This window comes from Coloeus monedula, assembly GCF_965178545.1.
Source record: "Coloeus monedula genome assembly, chromosome: 19".
Taxonomy (NCBI): domain Eukaryota; kingdom Metazoa; phylum Chordata; class Aves; order Passeriformes; family Corvidae; genus Coloeus; species Coloeus monedula.
In genome coordinates, this window is record NC_138799.1 from 4179670 (window position 1) to 4200443 (window position 20774).

At 44.0% G+C, this 20774-nt stretch overlaps 1 protein-coding gene across 1 annotated transcript in view; it reads right to left on the reverse strand.

The window, feature by feature from the left end:
• Window positions 1–256: 256 nt before the first annotated feature.
• SEC14L1 (SEC14 like lipid binding 1) overlaps window positions 257–20774 on the reverse strand; it is a 41721-nt gene continuing 21203 nt past the window's right edge. Inside the window, exons 3-17 of the mRNA XM_082294277.1 lie at window positions 17755–17904; window positions 17534–17665; window positions 15385–15513; window positions 14897–15131; window positions 14100–14209; window positions 13175–13364; window positions 10038–10126; window positions 9170–9240; window positions 7473–7644; window positions 7017–7151; window positions 5294–5428; window positions 4570–4821; window positions 3413–3591; window positions 2807–2908; window positions 257–811 (exon numbers count right to left, since the gene is read on the reverse strand). Coding sequence (XP_082150403.1) covers window positions 796–811; window positions 2807–2908; window positions 3413–3591; window positions 4570–4821; window positions 5294–5428; window positions 7017–7151; window positions 7473–7644; window positions 9170–9240; window positions 10038–10126; window positions 13175–13364; window positions 14100–14209; window positions 14897–15131; window positions 15385–15513; window positions 17534–17665; window positions 17755–17904 — 2097 coding nt within the window. The 3' untranslated portion in view covers window positions 257–795. The remainder of the gene's footprint in view (window positions 812–2806; window positions 2909–3412; window positions 3592–4569; window positions 4822–5293; window positions 5429–7016; window positions 7152–7472; window positions 7645–9169; window positions 9241–10037; window positions 10127–13174; window positions 13365–14099; window positions 14210–14896; window positions 15132–15384; window positions 15514–17533; window positions 17666–17754; window positions 17905–20774) is intronic.

Consider the following 20774-nt stretch of genomic DNA (forward strand, 5'->3'; position numbering starts at 1 on the left):
AGCTTCAGGAGTTAGAAAACCCCCAGTTTGATGTTTATTGGCTCCTGTTTTAAAAATAGCTGAAGCTTAGTCTACTTCTACTAATTAAAGCCCGTCATTTCCCGAGTGTGATTGTCTCAGCCTCCTGCCCGAGGTGTCAGTGGTGGGGGCAGCCAGGGAGCCCCTCCCTCACCCAGCACTGAATCCAGCACATAAAATAACCTGGAAGCTTTGCAGCAGATGAATGAAATAAAGAGACTGCCCCCCCTTTTTTTTTTCCAAACAGTTCACATTTATTGATAACAATAAAAAAATCTTTTAAAGACTATCTGTATTTTATTACCAAGAATGAGGTATTATGTATACAAAACATTTACAGAATTTGATATGCAGTTCATGAGGAGGGACAGGGAAGTGAAGGACACTGATAACAGGAAAGATGCCAACAGAAGAGTCATTGGCTGAGAGAAAGAAGAGCAGTATCACACAAAGAAAGACCAGGGTATGGGAAATTAATTAGTTCGACTGCAGTGATCAAGTCATATTGCCACAGCACTTTGCTTAGAGGAAGATTAACTATTGTTTTTCTGGAATTTTATCTCCCCAGCTGTTTGTGCTGTCATGTGCTTTGAGCTCTAAAAGATGTGTTAAGATCAACAGCAGGAAAAACCCAAAGTGCCACTTTTGAGCCAGCTCAAGTGAAAAACAAAAATATAAATCTTCAGACTTGAAAAGGGACTGCAACTCAAAAAGGTCTACAAAGCCAGACACCTGGACAGATGTGGAGTGTTGAATGGAGCAGATTCTTTACAGTTGTCAGCAAAATCGCCATCTGAGAGAGAGAGAGAGAGAGAGAGAGAGAAACAGGTCCATCTTCAGCCCTTACAGCCTGGTGAATGGGAAGAAATGCCATGAGTGTCAGCAGGTGAACCTCACTGTGCTCCAGGTGCACTCCCTGCGCTGGGAATACTGGTTCCTGGTGTGAGCAACTGGGGTGGAGCAGCCCTGGAGCCACAGCCTGTGCAGATACTGGGTGGGAGCTGTGTGACACCAAAGCAGAGACCTGTCTCACACAACAGCCCACTCTGGCAGCCTAAGTAACAGCTTAACCTTCAGCTTCTGAGTCCTAAAAAAGCTCCAGAACAGACCAGTTTGGTTCAGTTTAAGGAGGCTGGTCTCTGAGGCCCTCTGTTACTAAAATACCTGTCAGCTCTGCCACGTGCCACAGGCAGAACGGGGCTGCAGCAGAGCTGCTGTCAGGGGTCTGGCACCTGCCTCTCAGGAGCTCTGCAGCCATAAAAAAGCTTTGCACTGAGTTCAGAACCAGCTTTCCTCAGGCAGGGGATCCAGAATCTCAAGTGAGTTCTGCTTTCCAAGTGCAACACCTCCATAAGCTCCTCCACCACTGACCCAAACCAGAGCCTACCCCACTTCCTAGCAGAGACTGCAGCCAGCACAAAAGCTCCTTGTGCCTGCATGGACAATTCAGCTCTGTGAGGGTAAGGAAAGACCAAGCAGGGTCTAACTGTGCAAATCCTGCTGCATTTCAGACCAAAATCTTCTCTGCTCCACTGCCAGGTGTGGTATTTGCCTGACAGTTCAGTCTTTAGAGCCTTTTGCTGTGCATAGAGAGAGGGCTTGAGAGGGAAGAACACCTGAACTGAGTTCAGCAGGAGTCCAACTTGGGCCTGGGAAACTGGGACAGAATCCCAAATGGCAGGTCACCTCTGGCAGTGGCAGTAGTGAAAAAGGTGGAGAAAATCCCTAGAGCATCTTCTCCTGTATCACTCAGAGGGAAGATCCCCGAGCTCCCTGCCCACAGGAAGGCTGATCAGAACTCAGGTGCTCTATTTCTGCCAGGTGCAGGGAAGAACAGGAGGCCCCAAGGAGGGAGAAGTGCTCAGGAAGGATGGAAGCCACACCTCCTTCAGACTGGTTTAAGCAGCAAGCTGCAACTCTGCATAAATTCCTGACAAGAAGAGAATCTCAGCAAGATCACTTTGCTTGGAATGCACTAAGGAAGCAGAGTGAAGCTCCAGCACAGAGCTGGGAACAAAAGCTCAGAGCAGCCCTGGATGAGCCCAGTGTGACACAGTGAGGAAGAGCCTGCTCTCTGCCTCTCTCTCTGCAGTGCTCCACGCACACATCTCAGGAAAGAACAAATTGCTTCAACCCAGCAAGACGCAGAGCTCAAATTCCCCAGAAATGTGCTCATACAAAAGTTATATTTAGTGTTACAGCCTGGCCACAGCTCTGTGGGCATGCTTTGAAAAAAATGGACTCACAAAGTCAAGTATCCAGCAACTGCTGTTCTTTGTCTCGGACATCATTAGTGGCAACAGGAGAACAGTTTACAGCACTGGAAGATCACAGGGGATTTCTCAGGATGGCAAGGAGTGTCCTGACAGGAGACTTGCAGTTGATCTCTAATGCACTACGGAGCATTTTTGGTAGGGTTTTTCTTTTTTGCTTTTTAACATCTACAGAGTTTAAAAAAAAAAAATTCATTCTTAACTGGTGCACTGGTTGTTTTTCCTTTTCAGTAAGAGCCCTTGTGTTCAGTTAGGATTTGTGCAAGCACACTTGCAAAAATATTTATGGCTGAGTTAGGAAAAAGGGTTAAAGTTAAGAGACAAGCTGCTGGATCTAACAAAGACCAAAACCACTAAGTGTAAAATTCAAACAGCTACTTTACTATCTATAAAAGGCTTTTTGGGGTGGGGTTTTTTTGCACAATTGCCAGTTGAATATGCTGTATTGCAGTCAGCTGCCATGGGCGAGGGTCCAGCCATCACATCCATTTGCTTTTCAGCTGTTGTGGCACTACCTGGAAATCATGGAGCTGGAATGGGACTGGCTAGAGGAGGTGGTGGCAGCACTGAGCTGGGAGAATCCACTGTGGCTTGATTCAAGGCTGGTCATAGATCCCCTGCAGAAAAAAAGCAAGCAAGCAGTTTTAAGCTTCAGAACACGTGAAGATTTTGATTTCTGCTCTGCATCTATATTTGTCTGCACACTGAATAAAAAGCAAGTAACAGCTTTGGTGCAGATACTCAAAAGCTTTTCTGCCTCACCACATAAAATAATGAGGACACTGCACTCCTTTCAAAAAACCAGATGCTGTTCAAAGAGACGGAGATTTAATTTCAGTCAAGTTTATCCACTGGCAGAAAATGAAATTCAATAACTGAAATCTGAATTGCACCCCCTTCTACAGGACAACCTGCCAAGCCCAACAAGTTCTCAAAGCAGAGCCAAGTGACCAGTGATGATTACCACGAGGTAACTGATTAACCCCTTTTATACATTAGCTGTCCTCAGTGCAACTTTTTAAGGCCCTCACAATTTACTTGTATTTAAATGAAGTTGACACTGACTTGATCATCCAAATAATCAGAAAGGTTTGACATTGGCTGACCTTGGCCAGACATACCTGAAATCTTCAGATCCTATCACTTCTGTATAGTACATCACTTTACATTTGTGAGAGGACACCTGTAGAGATGCCAGCACATCATCCACACGAGGCAGGTTGGTTGTAGCACAGGCAGGCATGCTGTGGAATTTCCACTGTAAAATGTAGAAGCCAGGCCACCTGGTCACGTGGGAGCCCTGCAAGCAGACACAACAAAAATCAAAAATTAACTTGGTTAATAGAGATTTGTAGGCTTGACATTTCTTTTCTAAGCTTAGAAAAAGTGCCTACATGCCCAGAATTTTTCCCCAATGCCAATATTTCAGCTCCTAAGGCAAATGGCAGTGCTGGGAGACTCTCCCTGCACAACATCCTTATCAAAGCTGGGATGGAACACCAGCAGTTCCTCCAGCTTTTTGATAGTGTAGAGGGGTTAGGGTTTAATATACTGAAAGAACAAGTTCTGCTTTAAAACAATATCCATTTTTTTCCATTATTTTCCTTCACAGCTGTCCTTTTGAGACAGTGAAAAGAGCAGTCAAGGCTCCTGCCTCACAGTCAAGAGGTCACTGCCCATATTTCCAGTTTAACACTTCCATCTTGGTGACTTAAGGAGCTGCTTTTTCAGAGGCTGACTCATTTCAAGTGAACAGGAACAGCAGTGGCAGCGTGACTGTGAACATGCTGCACGTTATACCAAACTTGGAATTAAAGGACAGGTTGTAAATGGCATAAAAAACCTTCAGGAGCTTTGGCCATCAGGAGCTCTTACACTGCCCATTAGAGGGACAAATGCACAGAAGCTCTGACTTGATTTCCAGCCCTCTCTCATTAATGAGGGCAGGCACTGTGATACTCCTCAAACAGACTGTTTGCTTCAGAAAATAACTGTCAGAATTACAGCACTAAGCATGTTTTGCTACTTTCTGGATGTGCATTTTGGTTCAGGTGGCTTCCCCAGGTTCCTTGCTGATCCATCTCAGTCACTACCGGACTGATGGCAACTTCCCCTCACAGCAGATCCCACATAAATCCCATCCCTGCTCCCTGCAGCACCCAGCCTGAACAGCAGCTGAAATGCTGGCCAAAAGCAAGCAGCCAGCCCAGCACTCAGTCATCAGTGCTGTGAGTAAGAACAGGCAGCTTTGGCTCCATCTGCCTCTCTCCTCTCTCACCTGCACACTCTCCCCTTCTTTGCAGATCAGGGGAGACTCCACCATGCTATAGTCACGCCCCAGCTGCCAGACTTTGTCTATCAGCTGGACATTGTTCCCACCAGGGGATGTAATACTGTGAGCTCCCAGAGAGTCCTTTTTGGGAGGCTGTGGGGCTCTTTTGGAATGGAAGATGTTAAAAACAATGTCGCCCTTGCACACATCAAAATCCCATGTGATCACAGACGAGGCGTCCACGATCTGGATGAGAACCTGAGACAGGAAAGACACATTAGACAACAGCAATTTGCTCAGTAAAGGCAAACTCCTACAGGAAAAAAAGACAAAGAACAGAGCTTTTTTTGTTGCTGGGCTTAGTTTCTATTATTAAAAAGGCTTTTTAATAGTCAAAAAAAGGCATTAAGGATACAAATTCCCTCCTGATGGGGTGTCTCTTTTAACACAAGACTTTCAGAAGCTTTCCAACAGCTTCTGAGAATATTGCTTGCTTTGCTTAGAAGAACATAGCTTTGAATAGAATGAAAACCAGTGATATACCCTAAATGGCAACAAAACAACAGGAGAAACAGTCACAAACTTCAGCTACTAAAGCATCACCGTGCACCAGCTACAGAAGGTGGAAGCACAGCAACTAAATAAACAAGCAATAGACCATTCCCAGGCCAAAAGACAAGGGCTCAGAGCAGAGGGCTGAGATGAAAGCAAAGGGCAGCTGGAGCTGTACCTCGTGTGGAGCTCCTTTGAAGACACTTGCAGACTGGTAGATTGTTTCAGTCCAAAGCTTGATGTCTTCATTTTCCAACTCTTCTGCTGTCCGGTAGAGGGACTTGGGAACCAGCCCACCCTCTGGTACTTCACACTAAAACAAAAAAAAAACCATTAAAAATTATCTCCTGTGACCATCCCATCATGTTCACTGCCTGCCAGCTTCAGAAACAAACATTCAGCAATACTCTGGAGAAGGGAACAGTCTGAAAGTAGTTTTATAGCTTGTACATGATACACACGCAGTTCTTTTTTACAGTGATCTGGGTGAGATGTTTGCAGAACTGGACACCAGGGGAACAGATCCTGTACATTCACAACAGCCACCACTCCAGAAAGGGACTGTGGAAAGGCTGTAATTATCATTTACACCACCATACACCGAAGAAAGATGGGAGACAGTTCAGAATCCTGAGGGAAGTGGCAATGGTTACTAAGTCTAAAAAACAGAGCTACAGAGACCTGAAAGAACTGGGGTAGCTGAACTTAACGAGGGGTAGTGGGAGATACAGTAGATTTCCAAGCAGGTGAAAGGACACTGAAGCCAGGAAAGTTAACAGTTTTGAAGTTACAGCTGTCTGATAACTCAGTACTGGAAGTGATTACACAACTTCCCTAAGCAAACTTCTGTTCTAAGAAGCCTGCAGCAATGCAGCTGACAACAGGTTCCACAGAAGTGTCTGGGGAAGTAGAAGTGTTTGGTAACTGAATTACAACAGAGACTTGAAAAGATCTCAGCGAAGTCATTTTTATTCAAATACACAGAAGTAAAGAAGAAGAGAGAGACTGCCACTGCCTGTAACTGGCAGGAAGTACTGTAGCAATTTGCTTCCTGGTAACATTCACTTTTGCTTACTTAAGCAGTGGATTTTGCCAGCTTTGAGTTCCAAATTAGATAACACTGAAAGCTACTGCTGCAGCAAAAAGCTGCACTGGAGATAAACACGTGCTCTACTCCAACACATCTAACTGTACTTCATTATCATTTGAGGCTCTGTTGGAACAGACACAGATGAACTTTCAAGAATGGTACAGAAATTAATCTAGAGAGCATACAGGGGCTGAAAACACAGCGAACCTGTGTTGTCAAAAACATTACAGGTGAAACAAACCTTACAGGATTGTCAGTGAGATGTTACAATGCCAGATCCAACTGACACCCAAGGTCCAGGCAGGAAATAGCTATGAAAGCATGTGACAAGGGACTGAGAAATCACAGTATCCTGCAGTAAAGCGTTTTTCTGGTTTGCTGGGGCTCACTGCACACCCTGTGTGAGGAGACTGGGCTGTTTGTTGAGCCCTCTCATGTGCCACATGTTCCCACAGGCTCCTTATGGGATTGGTTTTTAGGTGACACAGGCTCTTTGGATCAGCTGCTGGTGACAACTCTTGCTCAGAGCTCTGCAACCATGTTTGCCTGAACTTTCCAGGGAACAGACTGTGGCTTTTAGCTGTGCTTGGCTGTTCTGATAAGGTATTTGATACTCATCCTAGAGAAGCATTGTACTGCTCTTATTAAAGTGGATGTAGAAAACAGCACTGAGCCTGGAATCCTACACCATAGCCCCCACCTCCAAACTACAGCAGGAATCACTCTGTGCTTACAGACTTCTTTGCTTAGAGGAGAGGAAAAATAAAAAAAACACTAATAAGTTGCTTTACACAATCGTTTATATTCATACCATGCACTCTCCACCGAGGAAATCAGGGATAATTTCTTTATCGATGTAATCCAGCAGTCCCCCAGGACCCTGGTAGTCATTTCCAGCATAAATAAGGAATTTCTTTCTAGTGTTGTCATCAATGAATGGACTAACCTACAACAAAAGAAAAACACAACAGATCAGCCCCTCACATTTTTCTCAAGTCAATTTACATTGTTTTCAAGTCAATTTTGAAAGAATCAGTTTTGATCACGTTGAGTGTTACCATCCTGGTTATGCAAAGCTCACACCACAAAGAAGCCAAATTAACTAACTATGTAAGCAGGTTCTTAGGTGGTGGTTTTTAACCCACTCCAGGAATCCTACATAAAGGACATGTTTCCAAATGGCAGCATTTGCTGCACATACAGCCTGATCTCTGAAGTGCTTTCACAAACTGAGAGAACTGAGTAATACCTTGGATTACACACATACCAGTGTCCAGAGAACTGGGAATACTCGAGGTGCTCTTAGGATAAGAAGACGACCCAAGGTCTCAGGGTAATTAGCTTCAACCACCTCGATGATTCTCAGCAAGGCCTTGACACCAGGTCTCCATAAATGCCTCATGTTCAAGCCTTCCAGGTCTACTAGACAGGTCCAAGAGCTGAATTTGAGAAAGACAAGAAGAAAAATCTCAATAGCATCAAAATTCTCCTTGCTTCTGCAAGTGCCCAACATACTGAAATGTGGGGAGCCTCTGCACGTTTTGGTTTCTTGTTTTACCTCCTTGCTTTGTGCTGCCCGTAGACACTGGAGTTTAAGGGGTGTGCAATGATCACTCTGCACACCCTGCACATTCTCCCACAGACATTTCAGATTCCAGATAAAGGTTCAGTTCATACGAAGCCAAAAAAAGATCCTGTCAACAGTCAGCCCAAACATTAAAGCACTGCTTTTACTGCGAGATCAATTAAGTGGCCACGCTGCTGCTCTGAAGCAATTTAACATTCACAGTGCAGATTTTCTATTAACACAGTGCACAACGGTGCCAATACACGTCAAAGCTAATTCTGTTGTCAGATCTCAGGGAAGGAAGCTTTTTCTATAGGAAGAGATATGTTCTTAATACTAACTACTGAGCTGCAGCATGTGTTTCAGTTTCTTTCCAAGTTCAGGTCTCGCCCTGGGCAGGAATTCAAGATTTACAGCTGTGCTGCACCAGCCAGCAGCCATTACATTATGCATAAGGCTTCTATGAAACACCAAACCCTTCTTTGTTTCACTCTAAATGTTTAATATGCAGCCCTTTAGGATTACGGCTACAAATGAAGATCCAGCAGGCAACACCATTCCATTGTTACACACATGAGACCTCTCCTTGGATTTGACCTCCCTTGGAGAGCTAGGGCAGCAAGTTCTCTAACAGGGACAGGATAAGCAGACACATCCCTGGACATTACAGATTAGGGGAAGGAGGCAGAAACTGGAGAGAGTCTAAGAAACATGGCATCTTTTCAAGGCTGGTTCTGCCTTCGTTCCATGCCCTTAAATTCATTTTGCCACTTTCACAAGTGACCCCTACAATGACTTAAAGATGGGCTAGCAAACCACTTTTGACTGAACTTCCCACGAAGTCATGCCAGAACCTGGAAAATCAGATCCCAGGTTTCGCAGGAGCCTCATGACCTCACCTTGAATCAAGAGCTGAGTAGCCACGTATAATAAATGGAGAATGAAACCAGAACTGAGTGTAATGAGCCTTGGAGTGGACTATGGATGAACAAGTGACATGGAAGCCACACCTCAAACTCCTGGAAATGTTACTCATGATATTATCGTGGCCTGCTTTCTTGGCAGCTTGCACCAATGCCTGTAGAATCCCCTCTCAAACAGATCTGGGAGTTGGGCTGCACTGCTCTGCAGATATCCAGCAGTACAAGAGAGCTGAAGAGTACCAGCCCCAACAGAACCATTATGAACACCAGGCAAAGGCTGCTGGGGCAGGTGTTGTGCATCCCTCAGGCTTCCCCAGCCACAGTCCCTCTAGCACTAATTGGGGAGGCTCTTAATTAACTGTACCTGTGCTTGCACCTGCATGTGAGACACAGCCTGTCCTCTGCTTGTTCCACTGCCTGACATTCCCCCCACACACCCCATGAAAGCAGCTAATTCCCACAGAGAGATTTTACCTTATTGGCCTGCCAAATACTTTTGTATTCTCCTCACATCGCCTCAGCCCTTCTTCATTTATTGAAAGAACCTGCACAAGAAAGAGTGGGATTTAGAAAAGACAGCCTCAAGCTCAGTAGGTGGGATAAAGAAAATATGTTTATATCCAAAGATTAATTAAAACTACAAGATCAAACCAGCATAAACTTTTCCCTCCTCTAAAGAATGAACTAGAAATCACTACAATTATCCCTAATTACTCAGAAATTAAACCCCCTTTTGAAATCACAGAAAGTAACCTTGAAACAGAACCAAGACAAGCAAACAAAATTAGTGTCTGCTTGGAAACGCCACTAGGAGAGAAAAGTAAAATCCAGCCCCTGCTTTTAATAGTCACTATGGCTGCTCCTGTCATTACTAGGAGTCAAAAAAAGTTAGTGCAAACCTGGAATTCTGCCAGCTTTCTGCTTGGAAGCTGAGCAGATCCACAGCCAACAGTCTGAGTGATGCCTTTAGAGAAGGCAGAACTACAGGCAAGCACTTTTTCTTTAAAAATAAATGATTCTTATCCTTGGAGTACAGGCTTGACAAAAACCTGAGTGTGGCATTTTCTCTTCTGTACAAGAGCAGAGACTGGAGATTGAAGCCCTCCACAAGTGCAAAAGAATCTGTGCAAATGCCAATCAATAACCACGGGAGCTGCCAGGAACTCCACCTTTCCACCATCAGCCTGCAGTGGGAAAGAAAGCACCAGGAACGGCTACCAGGGGCTTTCAGACGTATTCCAACCAAAAACTGACAGCCAGAGAGCACATGAGAATAGCCAGTGATGGATGCTGTGGCAGAGGGAATTTCTAAACTAAAATATCCAGTGTTGGGAACACTCACGTAGCGCAGCAAGGCCTCCTCCCCCAGCGCTCGCACCAAGCCCTTGGTGTCCATCTGGCCCAGCCTCAGCACGTACAGCGGGCGCCCGTCTGCAGAGACACAAACCAACAGCACCCTCACCCAACACAGCAAGAGACATTTGAGAGAGCTACTTCTAAAGAATTCTGATGGAAACAAACCATAACAGTTAAACCTCCCCTGCAAGAGGAAGAGTCAGGAGCAGATGGCAACATAAACATGACTGTGCAGCTACACCAACAGATTACCTGTAAGCGAGCTGCAAAGTGGAGATAACCTGATTCAAAAATAGCTCCCTGACCTGCATGGAAAGTTCAAAGGACTTTGAGTACATCAGTACACTCCAGACCTTGGTATACACAATTAATGACACAGACTATTCTTAGCTTCCAGGACAGCTCAGGTACACCAATGAACTGAAGCTTTTCCTGTAACTGCAGAGCTGCAAGGAAGGCTGTAAGGCTTTTATCACATGGGATGCAATATTGCTCTGGAGAGTTTACAGCAACCTTTCCTGAAAAATAGCCATCCTGACATGTGGGAATTAATGAAACCATGTGTTAACCCAGAGCCTGCCCTCTGCAGAGTCTGCTGGAGCCACACTCCAGCTCTGTCACTGTGCAGAACTGGCACACAGCCCCGCTCATGCAGGGTAAGCCTGGTGAGAACAGACTCTGCTCCAGAGATCAGCTTCAGCTGGACCCTCTGCATTAAAGCCCTGCCTTTCCACAGTCTGCCTGCACACTGGGGCAGCCTGACACTGGCAGGATACTCAGGCATTAAGCTGTATTACTGTGTTGGCTGAAATTGAGAATCAGAGCTTGCATCTCTGGCCCTTAGTTGTCCAAAACAGCTCCCAGCCTCCTCCTAAAGCTGTGATGCACTTGTTAAGCTTTGCTTCATCTATTCTAATACACAGGCTAAATAATCACCAGCTTATTAAAGTGAATATGTTAACATACAATATAAAAAGAAGAAAAAAAGGAAGCTTTCTACATAAAAATCTCCCTCAAGTCCTGTGGTCTGTGCAGCTTCACTCCCCTCCAACAGCTGCAAAGGAGGTTATCAAATTATCATTAAGTCCTTTAAGATACAAGGGGAGAAACCACAAAAAATACACTATTAAAAAAACCAACAACCAACCAAAACTACAGAGTCAAGGCAAGTTATTTATTTGGCAAAGACACTGCCCCCATGAAAGTTCACAGTGTTTTATGTTTTATCAGGTGGACTAAAAGAAAATGTTATTTTAACATCGGCACACACTTATCTTGGAATGTACTGTTTAGCTTTTGAAACACTAAACAAAAACTGCTATTAAGCTTCATAGCAGGTCTCCCTCCCTCCCTCCCAGACACAGATGCCTCCAAACCCAAACTAACAGCTCAGTAACCCTGGTCCACCCAAATGACACATGAAGGAGAGTCTCAGCTGACAGTGCTATCACTGTACAATTTATATTCCATTAGAGCTTTGTGATTTTAAAAAGACATTAGATTGAAGCATTCCTGTCAAAATAAAAGCCACGCAGATGTACAGAAAACTGTGCTAATTGCAAGCCAAAATAATAACTTCTATTCTTTAGCACTGACAGCTCATTCTAGACAACATGCTTCGTTATCACTGCTGCCTTTGCTGTAGCACTAAAAGCCACACAGCATTCACCCAGCTTAAGTTTGGCACATTTAGCATCTGTAGGAGGAAAGGAGCAATACTAGAAAAGAGGGTTTAAAAAAAGCACCTACCGCTGTAAAATTTTAAATTATAGAGAACTGATCAGTTCCGAAATTGTGTTTCCATTATTGACAAAGCCATGCTGTACTTGTGGGCATGCTGCAAGAGAGATCAAAGGAACTGCAGGGGAAGGGAGGGGGCACAAAGTTCACCACAAGACTGAAGAACTCCTCAGCAGAACATTAAACAAGCTTTTGATGCATTCTGCACCTTTCTGCTCGCTGGCAGGACCAAGTTGTGTGCTATTGACAGAGGAAGTCTTTGCAAAGGACAGACAAGGAACGGGCTGAAAGGGAGAACTTATTAACAGGTCTTTTTCCCTACAATCCTTACAGGCACATTCTTATTTTCCATTTTCTCAGTTTGAGGTCTGTCAAACCCAGAGCAGCAGGGAAGAGCCATTCAAGCTCTGGGATTAAACTTCTGCTGCATCCTCCCTGTCTCCTGGCCACTACTGCTGACAGCATCTTGCCCTGTTTCATATGCTGCTTGAAAAAGGAAGAGCTGAGCAGAAACAATGGTGCCTGGTGGGAAAAGACTCAATCATAGCACAGATCACTCACAGTAAGAGATCATTTCCTTATCTAAAGAGCCCAGCTTGCCTCAAGCCACAAATTCCAAGGTGTTTCATTTCTATGTATGTATTAGCAACAAGATCAGTGCACGATAAAGCAGAGGGACAGGGGAGTGTGTCAGGCTGTGGCTCACAGTACAAAGGGAATTCAGTCAAAGCTGCTTCTCTTCTTAAACAAACCTTCTCTATTTGATGTTTTTTCAACATTCCACTTCTTATCATTAAGCTGATTGTAATGCCAAATAAATATTAATTTATGCCATCAGCAGACTCATACAACATCAGAAATAAATTGATTACAAAGATATACTTATTTACAAACATCTTTTAATCACTGAAAGAGCACACTCAGCATTTGCCTAACACCCTTTTAAGCATCTCAGAGCACTACAGAAGTGCAATTAATCAATTTTTTTAAGCTCCTGGCAAAGCAGACTTAAGTATGTCAGTATTAGTCAGAAAGACTCTGATCCAAGGGTCTGCCTCCTGGATCAGCAGCTAAGGGCTGGCAAAGGCACTGAAAAGGCTGCCCAGAGAAACTGAGGATGCCCCTGGAAGTGTTCAAGGCCGGGCTGGATGGGGCTCTGAGCAACCTGCTCTAGTGGAAGGTGTCCCTGCCCATGGCAGGGAGATGAAACAAGATTACTTTAAATTCCCTTCAACCCAAAATATTCTATGAATTTAAGTGTCTTTAGTACTTAACAACTGAGAAGTTCCAACCAGCCACCTCTAGCTAACAGAGGGACAACTATCACCTTTGATTCAAAATGTAAAATGGCTGTTCAATACATATTTTGTACTGAAACCATACCTTTGTCATGGTGATGCCAGCCTCCTGCATAGTAATCCTGGAGCACTTGGGGAGGATTCCAGGTGTCCAGAATATAATCCACCTGGTGCTGCTTACGCCACGTGAGTGACTGGCAAAGGATCTCTCTTGCTTTGTCGATGTTGAAGTCCCGGGCACGCAGGAATCTTAAAATGTGCTCATCTTTTGGGATCTATTAAAAAAACCACACCAAATTTTGTACTCAAGGTTTGAAACAAGAACAGAAACCCAAACAAAAGAAGCTGAAAAATGTGCTGCCCTGCACCAATGCAAGAGGATGGTGGGTAACACTGGGAGTTACTCAAGGAAATCAGCCTTTGTTTGAAACAAAATCCTGAGCCCTGTCAGGCACTGCAGCTACCTTCATAAGGGATATAAAAATTTCATGAACTCTAATGTAATCATTTCCACCTGCATGACCATACCAAGTCAGTCCAATTTAAATAAATCAGGACAGAACACAGACTGTATTTTATTGTTAAGGTAGAGGAAGCTGAGACACACATGCAAATCACAAGGCACTGGAAAAACCCCAGCTTTGCTATCAGTGACTTAACTGGCTCCACTGCTACCACTGTTTCAGTATTTAAGACTATGATGTTTGGCCAAAACAAACAAATGTGAAAATAAGGTCATTGTAGAAACCAGGAAGACTTATAAAACTGATGTTATTGCCCTGTGGCAGTTTAACTGACCGTCTGAGAGGCTTTCATGCTAATTATTGAAGCACCTCAGCTGCAAAGTCAGCTGGACAGTCACAACGAACTCCTCCTATTGCCACTGCTTAAATTTAGGTTTTGATCACGGAGGGCTACTTAGCAGAAAGAGTAAGCTCCAGGGGGTGTGGCAGGAGGTTTCCTCAGGCCCACCTTGTGTGTCACACACCCTGGACACCCCAGGAACTCACTTTGCCTTTGTGCGTCTCCTGGAGCCACTGCCGCAGGCGGATGAGGCAGCTCTCCTGCATCGGGGTCAGGTCCCCCAGGTACCTCTTGATGTAGTCTGCATCCAGCTTATCTAAAAAGAGATTACAGGTGATCAGAGTGGTCCTGAACTGACCTAGGCCAAGCACCAAGTGATCTGATTTGCTGCTGTCTCAAAGTGGCTGCTGTCTTTGGCGCAGTCAGAACTGAATAAAGCTCCTTTGAATCAATGAAAAGGTGAGCAAGGCAACAAACACAGTCATCTTCATGAAGAAGGTAAAATTACCCTTCTGCAACTAAGGAAGGAGCAAAAGCAGATACTTGTAAAAGCATTTTGCCAGTATACTCAGATTCATCAATCCACAGCACCACTGGGCTTACTGCTTCTAAAAATATATAGGGAAGCTTTGCTCTCCCAGTGCAAGAATTTTCCCCAATTCCCACAAGACTGTATCTAGGGAAGCTTCAGCTGTTTTCTCCCCATTATTTCTATAGTTATACCCATCCCTGAATTTCAGGGCAAGCAGCAGACTGTTCATCTGCAACCCAATGAACAGCAAAGAGTTTTTCTGCTCATACCTGCCCTCCACTCATGAGCTCAGCCCATAACAGCTCCCTGAGCTCTGCCACGTGTCACTGCTTGGTGAGCCCACACTTCAACACTGCATGTCCCCAAGCATGGAGCCAACGTGGAGCTCCTCAGCTGCCCTGGAGAAGCTGCCCACTGCTGAGTGCCTCTCTAGTAGAAAGCATCCCAGTAGAACACATCAGACCCCCATACCATCGGGCGTTCCTGCGGTGGGCTCCGAGGGGCTGCTGGAGCTGTTGAGGATCTCCTTGTTGTTCAAGCCCTCCTTTGTGGCAGACTCTGGGATATTAATGGCAGGTGACACTGGTCTCCTTGGGTGGGATGTGCTGCTCTCTGATTTACATGCAACAGGAGGAGTCCAGCGAGGGACAGAAGTTATTCCTTCTTCCTCCAGCTGCTTCAGGTAGTATTCTATTATTTCTTTTCCCTTCAAAAAAGAAAATTTACTTCAGCTACTGAAAAACCCACCCATTTAGACACAGAAAGGATTGGGGTGAAAACCCAATTAAGTGATCAGACCTCTAAAGATTCCACTTGAAACAGCCCTACACAGACACACTGCCCCAGGCTTTTAGCAAAGCAGCCCAGCTCCCTGAGCAGAGCAGCCTGTTACTTAGCAGCAGCCTCAGTGTCTTTTGGTAACTTGGAGCCAGGCACATCCTTCCCAACTGCAGGCTCACCTTTTTAATATTGCTGGTGTATTGCTTCATGGCAATCTTTTCCACTGTGCTTTCAAATCCAAAAAAAGATTTGATATCCAGACTTGCTGACTGTTCAAAACAGGTCCAATCTTCATTGTCAGGGTGAACCTGCAAGTCAAAAGATCACACAGCTCAGTTATCCATTTAGGTTTCCCCCCCTCCGCCCCAAAATATTTGAAATGTTTCTTATTTTAGAGGTTCACAGTCAAAAGTTTAAGTGGAATCTGCAGTGTCTTGCTTCACTTGCAAAACACGGTTGGGAAGAGGCAACACCAAAAGACAAAAAGCTGAAAAGTCCTTCCATGGTCCCACAGCTTTTTTTTTTGTCTTAACAAGAAAGGGAAGGGTGAAGAAACACAAGTGCACGAGCCACGAGCCAGAGGACTGCACGTTTATACACTGTCTCAGTCTAGATAAGGGCTGGGGCTGCAGGGTGTCTGTGGAACAGGGTAAAAGCCTCCACAAGGAACTCTCTGCTGTGGCTGATAGCCCAGGGCCAGCTCAGCCAGGCTGAGCCCTGCAGCAAGGACAGGGGCAGCATCCCCAGGCACTGCAGTCCAGACATGTTTCCAACAGACAGACTGCCAACAGACTGACCCATGAGGTACTTTAGCCTTTTGTAGAATGAAAACTGTTTTAGTCTGTTCTCCTATGATAATGCCACAGACAGAAGTGCACACTCTTCACTCAGCTGACACCTTCCCTCTTAGCTTATCTCTTGGTTTACTGACATGATCCTGAAACAGACTTTTAGTTGGACTCCATCTTAAAGGGCTTTTCCAACCTAAACAATTCATGATTGATGCTGATACTGTTACAAAAAGCTGTTTCTTAAACTCTCTTGGATAAAATAGATTTGTTCAAGCAATTTCTAGGCCAGGCTCTGAATTTGTCATTATAAAAACATCACGAAAGGCTGGATTTCTGAGCATGCAACTGGCCTGATGCCTTAGGGTTCCCCTCCCCCTCAAAACATGCTAAATTTGGCTAAGAACAGGATTAACACTTTATAAGGAGACAGCTACAGAAAAAAACCCTTTTCCCTTCATCTTCTGTTTCTGTATTAGGGAATGGGAGGTACAAGAATAGCTTGTACAGCCTAAGTACAAATCATAACATCACTTAAGAATCTTCCTGTATTTTCATAAATTCAATTATAAGTTACCTTTAATAAAAATGAACTTTTAGAAACACCTTCTTCTTCCATTAAAAACCTGTGTTTGTATTTACCTAACTTCTTGATTGAGTAGAGCAAATGGGCAAAGAGAAGTGCTGTGTTTTGTATGTATTTACCACATGCACTTTTCTGTACAGCATTTCCCCTGTTTAAGCAGAGCTTTCACATAAAAACTGCAGGTAAGTGGAAGAGTATTTTTAAATATGCCCGGGAAGTTAGGGCAGAAATAATTACAAAAAGACTAGATAACAGTGTCAAGTGGGTTTGGCATGCAGTGATCTTTTAACCACAGGTTAAACACGACAGAAAATGTTATGACCTGCACATAAAAAGAGTGCTACAATACAGATAAATCAGTTACATTTGTTAGCTCGGATCTGACCTTTAACATCAATTTGAAGTTCTACTGCTACAGTACATGCTGTAAGAACCCATGAGGATGGGCTGAGCCATTCAGAAATAAACCATGACCAGAGCAGAGCAGCAGGCCTGCCACCAGACTCCTCTGCATCAACATTTGCACTGAAGACCAAGAACAATGAAAAAAAAGATAGGTTAAAACGTAGCCGACTCAGTGAACTTCTGTCTGAGCTGAGCAGAAGGCAAATCAGCTGAACTTTCCTCTGGCAGTTCTGTCAGGGTGTCATCAGCCTCACCAAGTCCCACACTGCTGCTATAGAGCACAGATTTGCCTAAACAGAGCTGTCAAACACAGCAAATTATGTTGTGTTCTGCTCTCTGAGAAGATGCTCAAGCAAGAGGGTGCCACACGTGTCTCCGTTCCTGAGGCAAGCGTGTTACATTTAACAGTAACAATTATCACTCAGGGCGGTGCACTGGTTATTTTTTTTTGCAAGGCAAAAGCCAGGAACAACCCCAGTTCTGAGTCCTGAGATCTAAACACTGCCTCAGCTCCATCTGCAGCCCCAGCAAGGGCCTGTTGTTACTCACTGTGTAGGAGCAGTGCTCGTTAATGATGACTCTGTTAGAGAAGGTTTCATTGTAGGCTTCTATATGCAGAGTCCTTTCTCGCCTGTTCAGAGAGTTCTTCTGGACAAAGTACACGTAGTCCACCCCTGCAATCTGGGGAAGATGCACAGGCTCTGTTAAGGTACAGTACTCAGGTGAAGGGACATCCAGAAGTACAAAGCAGGCACTTCCAAGCTCATCACCTTTTTCAGCAGCCGTGGTGCATCGATGTCCAGCTTGCAGCGCCGCTCGATCACGTGGATGGCCTCGTCCTCACTCTTGTACTCGTTTACAGTGTCACTGGCTACGAACATGGGGATCAGAGGGCACGTAGGAAACCTTCTTTCATAGGCCTGTAACGATGGAAAGAGAACAAACAATCATCACCGTTGATTCCTGAGGCTGTGCAGAGCTCCTTCGTCAGCATCACCATTTGGAGGCTCCTTCAGAGCTTCCATGGAAGGGGCTGAACCTTCCTGAATCCACATTACAGTTGAAAGAGTCACAGAGCATTCCAAACAATCCGTTTATTAATATAAATAATATTAATTCCTTTCCAGTAAGGCAATTTTTAAACCACACAAAATAACCCATTCCTCCCCTCCCTCTGAAAAGGAAGTTATTCATTCTGTACCATGACAACCCCCTTGATAACAGGAACAGGAAAATCAGACACTCTACTTCTAAAATACCACAAGACAAAACAATTATGTCTTGGATTTAAAAAACCCACTTACTAATTACCGGTGTTTCACCAAGCTATCTAGAGGGATTTCATACAGCTCCCCAAGGTCTAATAAAAACATTTCTAAAGCTATTTCTTAAGCTAATAGAGCTCTCAAGCTCCCTGGGCACAGAGTCCTCCTAATGATTTCACTGCAGTTTAGCAGTTCACAGTTCTGTCCAACAACAGTCAGTCTAAGACAATGAGCTCATTTCACACTTCTGAAAATGTAAAACTTCTTGCAATAATGCAGAGCTAGCAACACCTTTGATTTGGGTTAAAGAACACAGTCATGTAAATAATTTCACCTCTTAAATACTTGACACACAGAGACGATGGTATTAAATCAGACATTGACAGGATAGTCAAGAATTTGGGATCAGTAAAACAAGAAAGACGAAAATGGGTGCTTATCCCCATTAGTAAACTTGCTGGATTTTAATTTTAAAACCACTGTGGCTGAAGAATACAAGACAGCTCTTATTTTTTTTTCCTCATGGGGTACCAGTAACTAACAACTAACTAAGCAACTAACTCTTTAGCCTGCTTTCCATATTGTGAATTCCTTCATTTTTGCTGTTATGAGAACCTCACTGGTTTTGGTGAAGGTCGGATTTTGCAAGGTGTCTCAATGCAGAAGAAAGCTTAGATAAAGTAAATCTGAGAGAACATCATGAAACAACTTTTTAGAAGAGGTAAAATATCTACTCTGTCCTTTTAGATGGTTTCAGCTGCTCTGAAAACAGCTGGGCTGCAGCACCAAGAGGGAGAGGGTGTGGGACAAAACAAGCAGCAGCTGCACAAAGTATGCAATGGTGGGGCTGGAACAGAAAAGGTCTCTGAATTCTCCCTCTAGAACAATTAAAATACTTCAGTTTATTACCAGTGTTCAAATCTAGTTGGAAGGCAGTGTTACTATGGTGACAGTGGTGTAAGGCACTAAAACAGTGTCAGCTTTTTTCCCCTTGTGCATATTTTTAAACCATTTTTGCAGCATGACTCTCCCAAGTTCATAAAGCTCCTCTGTAAAGCAGCAGAAGTGCAGCCAGGGAAGGGGTTACACACACTCCCTTCTTCAGACTTCATCTGTGCACAGCTGGTCGGGTTTGATTGAAGAACAGCAATAATTTCTGGGCTCAGAGATGGGTGCACAATAGCAGTGACAGAGCATTAGTATTTTAACACAATAGTCAGCAGTGAGGGAGAAAACCTTTCACAGCTCCAAGACAAAGGGAGGATGGGTCCTATTAACATGGTATAAGAAGTTTCCTTTGTCCTGTTGGTACGGCAAAGAAGTTTCTCTTTTTTTTTTATGAGGCTCTTGTTCTAGACAGAAGGCTGTACATTTGAGTTGCTCATGAGTATCTCAGTCCTTTCCCTGAAAAAGTTTCAGCATTCTTTCTAAATTAATCTCTATTTTAACTGTAGTTAAACGCCGTTAAACATTCCTAGAAGAAGCAGAATTTAAAAGTATTTCTGGTTTTCAGATTGCTTCATTTGACGCTTTTATCTATGGAGCTAATGTTATAATTATTTTACAGACAGGAGAGCAGGGACAGTAATTATCTAACATTTTTCTCACTTTTTTCAAAGTCCTTTTTACAACTGGATGACAAGTTTTCCCCAGCTGAACAACCCCCTTTATGCCAAAGCCTTTGCAAGTCTCCTTCATTGCACATATTGATGCTTTTCTCATCTTAGTCCTCCAAACACTTCATGCTTGCCCTGTGAACCCTGCTCCTGGGTGTTTGCTGAACTGTGAACAAAAAAATGCCCAAGAAGAATGTGTTGTTTCAAATGGCAAGACTGAATTGAATGTGTTCAATTTGGAAGAAAACAAAATAATTATCTGCCAGAAGCTGGCAAGCTGAATGCTTACAGCAAAGTACTTGAGGGCTTCCAAGAGCGACTCAGGATTCTTCCTCCCTGAAGAACATACACACAGAAAACTGTTCACAGTCAATTTTATTGGGCTCTTAAATTAGGCTGGTTTTATTTCTTTATGTCCCACTGCCAGTATGTCCTTGTAACGCACCATTTCTCAGCACAGCCCTGTTTGAATAAAAGGTGATTAGAGCAAACCATGGCCACATCAAAATACTCAATCTGATTCAAGCATGGCTGTGTCTTCCACAAGGGACAAACTGCTGCCTTTCACAGTGCAGAGTAGGCAGGAAAAAGCTGCTGAAGGCTACAGGACACTGACAGATCTTCCACCACGAACCAACGCAGCACAGGAAGAAAACCTGTAATTTGTGGTACAACACAGCAAGAGCCACGTGAGTCAGAGCAGCACATGCATGGTCAAGACTGGAGCAATTAAAGGAGCATGAGAAGATTAAAGGAAGATCAAACACCACCTTTATTTTCAAGTAACATTGAAGAGATTTTGCTGCGTTATTGAAGTGTTTTGAACCAGAAATTTTGTCTCAAATCCAGCTTTGCAGACAGGAAATAACTGAACTGCATTATGCAGTATTCCTCCAGCAGGCTGATAAA